This window comes from Cucumis sativus, unplaced genomic scaffold (genome assembly GCF_000004075.3).
Source record: "Cucumis sativus cultivar 9930 unplaced genomic scaffold, Cucumber_9930_V3 scaffold54, whole genome shotgun sequence".
NCBI classification, from domain to species: Eukaryota; Viridiplantae; Streptophyta; class Magnoliopsida; order Cucurbitales; family Cucurbitaceae; genus Cucumis; species Cucumis sativus.
Genome location: NW_022279554.1, coordinates 207,055 through 212,587, shown reverse-complemented (window position 1 = coordinate 212,587; position 5,533 = coordinate 207,055). Strand labels below are relative to the sequence as shown.

The window sequence follows — 5,533 nt, the reverse complement described above, 5'->3', positions numbered from 1 at the left end:
AACAATTTCAAAAAAGTTTTGGGTAGAGGAAGTTTTGGAGAGGTCTACTATGGTGTCATTCACGGAGTTGAAGTGGCAGTGAAGATGTTTTTATCATCATCACAAGGATATCGACAATTTCAAGCAGGAGGCATGCTAACTTAAATCCATAATTTACTAATTCATTTACCACTTTATATCAAACATAAACTGATAACTTAAAAAATGCAAGTTGCTTCTTATGAGAGTTAACCATAGAAACTTGAACAGTCTTGTTGGATATTTGAATGAAGAAAACCATATTGGCCTCATTTACGAGTACATGGCAAATGGAGATTTGGCCGAACATCTTTCAGGTAAACCCAATGGTGATAAGTTTCACATTATTACTTAGAAGATTAGTCTAAATTTGAATGTAATTGATGAGTTTTAAGAGTTTAATTCTTGTTTTATGTATTGAAATCATCTCTAGCAATGGAAACTATGAATCCAGTGTTTACTTTTGTTGTTAAGAGTACCTCTTATCTTTTGGTTTGATTCAAGGATAAGCTTCAGATGTATAGAAATTAATGATGATACATGATACATGATACATGATACATGATACATGATCTTGCTCTTACCTTCTTATCTTTTGGTTTGATTCAAGGCTGTTGTAGTCTATATTTTGTGAAAAACTGGCATTTCTTTCAAACTTTCATACAAATATTTGTTTTAAATCACTTCTGTAGACTGGAGAATATGAAGAAACCATAGGCACGTGTCTTACTCTGAAGTCATGTTTTCTAATGTAGAGGAAGTCCATGTGGTTGAAGAAGATCAACCATCTGAAACAAATCGTTGCTCAAGAGAAGCAGTTGAACCAAAAAGGAGTTGAAGCCCATTGCCTGTGTACATAAGATCCTTAAATTTAAGCTACTTAGATTATGTTGTTCCAAGCTCAATATCTTAGTTATTTCATATTTGTATATATTGAGCTGTAAGTTTTATGTATATGTAGATGCAATGGGACCGATAAGCAAGGAATTTAGATAAGTTGTCAGTACTCATCGAAGTAAAGAACAAGTACAGGGAAATGACTATCCTCGTTTGTAAAACAAAACAACCTTGAATGGTGAATTATCTATGCCTCTTTCTACTATCTAGTTTATTGATTTTCTTTCTTTTCTAATTTTAGTACTACATTTTAGATATCACAAAAAAAATCCGAACAACGTTGTGTCACGAGGTTGTTGAAATTGATGAATTAAGAGGTGAGGACTATGGTCAGACAAGAAAACATAGCCAATGGATTACAAAGAATTTGAAAAAATATAAATTTCATCGAATGTATAAGGTAGGACATTATTAAGAAAGCAAAACAGTTATCAAATACAAGTTTCTGTTTCTGTTTTTCAAGAAACAAGTATCAAATATATTCCTTTTTTGTTCTAGAAAAGAAACAGAAAATGAAAAACAGAAATATTACTAAACGGACTCTTAGTTAGTTATATATCCAAAATGTTATCATTGATGACAAAGTATGGGAAAGAGGTAAAGTTTGTACTTTAAACATTTGGGTAAAGTTAGTTATCAAAGGTAGGGTTTGAAAGGTAGGTGTCATGGTTAATGACATTAGGTTATATTTGGTTTTGCAGTTGACGGTCAAAATGATTGTCCAAGTTGGTCACCATAAGCATGTCATCAACAATAATCGTCATTGGAGTTGAGCACAGGGCTTCAAAAAATTGTTCTCACAGCATATATATATTATCAAATTCCTTTAATTTTGTAGGGTTTGGAAGATTTACTCTTAACAATTTTATAAAAGTTTTAAATTTGTTAAATCAAATTTAAGATCACTTGTTTTTTTTTTTCCTAAAAAAAAGTGAGAGAAAATTGGATTATTTTCAACCATCTTGATTATCTCAAATATCAAACAATGCTAAATTGATTGAGTGAGGAACAGAGTACGTACTTCAACATGAATCACGATCTAGTTCAACCAAAATCCGGATTGTATCTATCCAATCTGCGAATCTCCAGTTTCTAAATGCCACAAAATCAGTGAATCCAATAATGCACAAACAGATAGCAGTTTCAATCAACGCTCATCCGCCCTTCTTTTTCCGACGCTCTTTTATCCGATCGTCGACATCTTCATCGGAACTAGTGAACTCCTCTTCTTCATCGCCTTCCTCAGATGGAGGCGAAGGATCGAGTCGAGCGGCATCCTTAGCCCACTGAATCAGCTTCTCAACCTCATCCTCTTCGTCCTCGCTATCAGCATCATTAGGTATCGAGGATGAAAGCGGAGCAGCCGAGGAAGGCAAAGACGCCTTCAGAGCAGCGAATCTAGCAGCAAGATCGTCGCCGAGAATCGACTGAGATTCGCCATCGACGACGAGATTTTCAATCGGCGGCGGCGGTTGGAACGAGGAATCGGACTGAATATGCGGGTGAGAAGAGCGAGGAGGACGAGATCTTAGGGCTTGGAAACGGCGATCGAGATCGGAATCGAGATAGTTAGGGGAAACACGAGACATGTGAGAATCGAGGCTCAATTTGAGCATCAGATCGTCTTGAGCTGCTTGTAACAGTTGCTCGATTTGTTCCTGTTCGTCGTCGTTGCCTCTTCCCGTCTTCTTTCTCGAATCCATTTTCTTTTTCGTCGATTTTTTTTAGCAATTTTGTTAAATAATACCTCTTTCTAGAGACAAAAGGGATAAAATTAAAAACTGAATCTGAAAGTTTGAAATGGTTATTGGCCCACTTTTTCAAAATTTTGAATTCTACCCCATCATCTCACCTAAATTTTCCAAAACTAACCCTATTTATCTCCATTCTTATAACATTTTATTTAGAATAACGAAGGAAAATAGTGTTGAGAAAGTGTTTTATGTAATGTGTTTTTATGTTGGGAATATAAGATTTGGAAAATAAGAAGCATTGATTATGGGAAGACCATAATTAGAACTTGCATGTGGTGAACAAAAGTATGTAACAAGTCAACAAACACACGTCGAAAATAGCCAGGAATGAAAACACAAAACGACAAGCGTCAAATCAGCAAATTAGTGGTCGACTTCGACCAAAGCATACTAGAACCATTAAATCTGTGACGTGATGTGGCTACACAACATAGTATGAAATTTATGCAAATATGCCGGACCAACAAAAGAGAGATTTCTGATCAAAGTCTTACTAAAGTTTTATCACTCCACCATTTCATTGAAGTTCTAGTTGAGAACTTTGAGATAGAGATTCTACCATATTCTATTCCTTTAGCAATCACAATAGAGTAGACAGTAATAGAGCCAAAAACTACAAGAGATTGCCATTTGTGACTTTGACACACTTACAACTTAGTGAAAACACCATCGTATTTGAAGAAAATTGACGATCAATATTTAATATGATCAAACCAAAGCACAAATTCAAAATAATTCCTAAAGGCTAAAAATATAACTATACTATAGATAAATACAATATGTATGAAGAAATAATCGTCAAGAAAAGTTAGGCAGATTTTAACATAAGTATTTACGTTGTGGTGCAAGTTTTCATAACGGGGATACAAGAAAAATCTATGAATCTTTTTCAGATTGATAAGAGAAAAAATCATGTTTTAAAAAAATCATTTTTATTTAAATTCTTTTTGTTAAGAACTAGTCAAAATACATTTTAAAAGGTACCTTTTAAGTAGTAATTGTCAAACACTTTAATTTTGTTTAAAACAACTTAGTTTCGTAATTCAATAATACTTTAAAAGTTAAACCAAACATAACTTATGTCTTATTCATCAACTAGCCAAGAAACTCCAACATTATGTATATGATTGGCCAACGGGTGAGTTACATATTCATTATATGGTGGTGCTCATAGATTGGCTTGTTTCATGAAGTTGGCGATAATGTGTGCAGTAAGTACGATATATGGTGATGCTATTCAAAACAGTTGAATCTTTAGTGTGTGACCTTGTTATTAAAAGAGTTAAATTTTTATTGTTTTTAAAACTAAGATTTTAAGGTTATAAAAATTTTATTTTAGTTCTTAAACTTTGTATTTTTTCTATTTTGATCTCTAAACTTTTAAAAAACGTATGTTTTAGTCCTTGAACTTTTGAAAAAAAAAAAGCTTACTTTGACCTGCAATGTTAGAATTTCGTTAAACTAATTAACGATGTGACTTCTATATTTGGATGATTAGACTTAAATTCATCATATTAATTAAATTAATAAATAATCAATAAATCTTAGTTAATTTGTTCTATAAACCTTTTATGCCAAATCAGAGAAACATAATCAACACGTTTGAATTAAATAAACCCAAATTAAAAACTTAATTTGATTGTTTTTTTCTCCAACGCTTAAATCCCTCACGTTCCCACTCCGACTACTCACCCTTTGTTTATTTATTTGTTGAAATTAAAATCTTGAAGCAAGTTAGAACCACATTGAGCATAATAAAAAAAACAGAATTAACATATTGGTTTTAACATCCATAACAAGATAAAATAAACTAGAAAAATAAAATAAATACAACACATGTATATAAACTCTATGAAATTGCAGATAAAATATTATAACAATGTATCTCAAAACCTCCAAAAGAAAGGAAGAAGAAAATTTTGGGATCGAGAAAGAGAAAAAAAGCACTTCAATGGATCACAAACTATGCCAAACTCAAGACATGTAGATGAAATGAATATTGCATATTCTTTGATAAAATTAAATTAAAATGACAATGCACCAAAATGGTGACAATCAAAACCTCGAAAACAATAACTTCTTAAGTTCTTCAATAAAACATTAATTTACCACATAGTCTTTACTTAAAACTTAAAACTTAAAACCCTAGATTATTAAGAGTGATTGTCTTATTTGACATCCTAGTTATTCAATTACAGAAGCCTCTGTCTCGAAGAGTCTTATAAAATAAACTTGGTGTACAATTTATTGGCGCGAAGAGTCTAAAAAATCTAATGTAAATGCTCCTCATGCTCAATTTGTGTCTTGGAGTAAACCAAGATATCGTCAATAAAAACTATCACAAAAATGAAATCCTAAAACATCTTGTTCATCAAATTCATAAATACAACAGGAGCACTTGTCAAACCAAAAGACATCACAATGAATTTGTAATATCTATATCTGGAACGAAAGGTAGTCTTGGGAGTGTCACTATCCTTAATCCTCAACTGGTGGTAGCCTAATCGTAGATTAATCTTGGAGATAACAATGACTTATTGCAACTAGTCAAACAAATCACCAATTCTGAACAGCGGATACTTGTTCTTGATTGTCACTTTGTTCAACTCTTTGTAGTCAATGCACAGCCACATCAACCCATCCTTCTTCTCAACAAAAAAATTAAAATTGGTGCTCTCCAAGGTGACACCACTCAGTCAGATGAAGCCTTTGTCCAACTATTCTTGTAATTGAACCTTCAGCTCTTTCAACTCGACTGAAGTCATTCTTTACAAAGCTTCCGATGTGGGAACGACGTCTGGCTCTAACTCAATGGCAAAGTCAATATCTTTGTGAGACGACAATTACATCAAAATCTAAACCCT

At 32.8% G+C, this 5,533-nt stretch overlaps 1 protein-coding gene across 1 annotated transcript; it reads right to left on the bottom strand.

Moving 5' to 3' along the window:
• Nucleotides 1-484: 484 nt before the first annotated feature.
• On the bottom strand, nt 485-2,648 carry LOC101219995. The gene is made up of 2 exons (XM_004150143.3): nt 1,937-2,648; nt 485-866 (listed from the first exon to the last, which is right to left on the bottom strand). The coding sequence occupies exon 1, from the start codon at nt 2,616-2,618 to the stop codon at nt 2,070-2,072; it is 549 nt and encodes a 182-aa protein (XP_004150191.1). The 5' UTR covers nt 2,619-2,648; the 3' UTR covers nt 485-866; nt 1,937-2,069.
• Nucleotides 2,649-5,533: the final 2,885 nt, after the last annotated feature.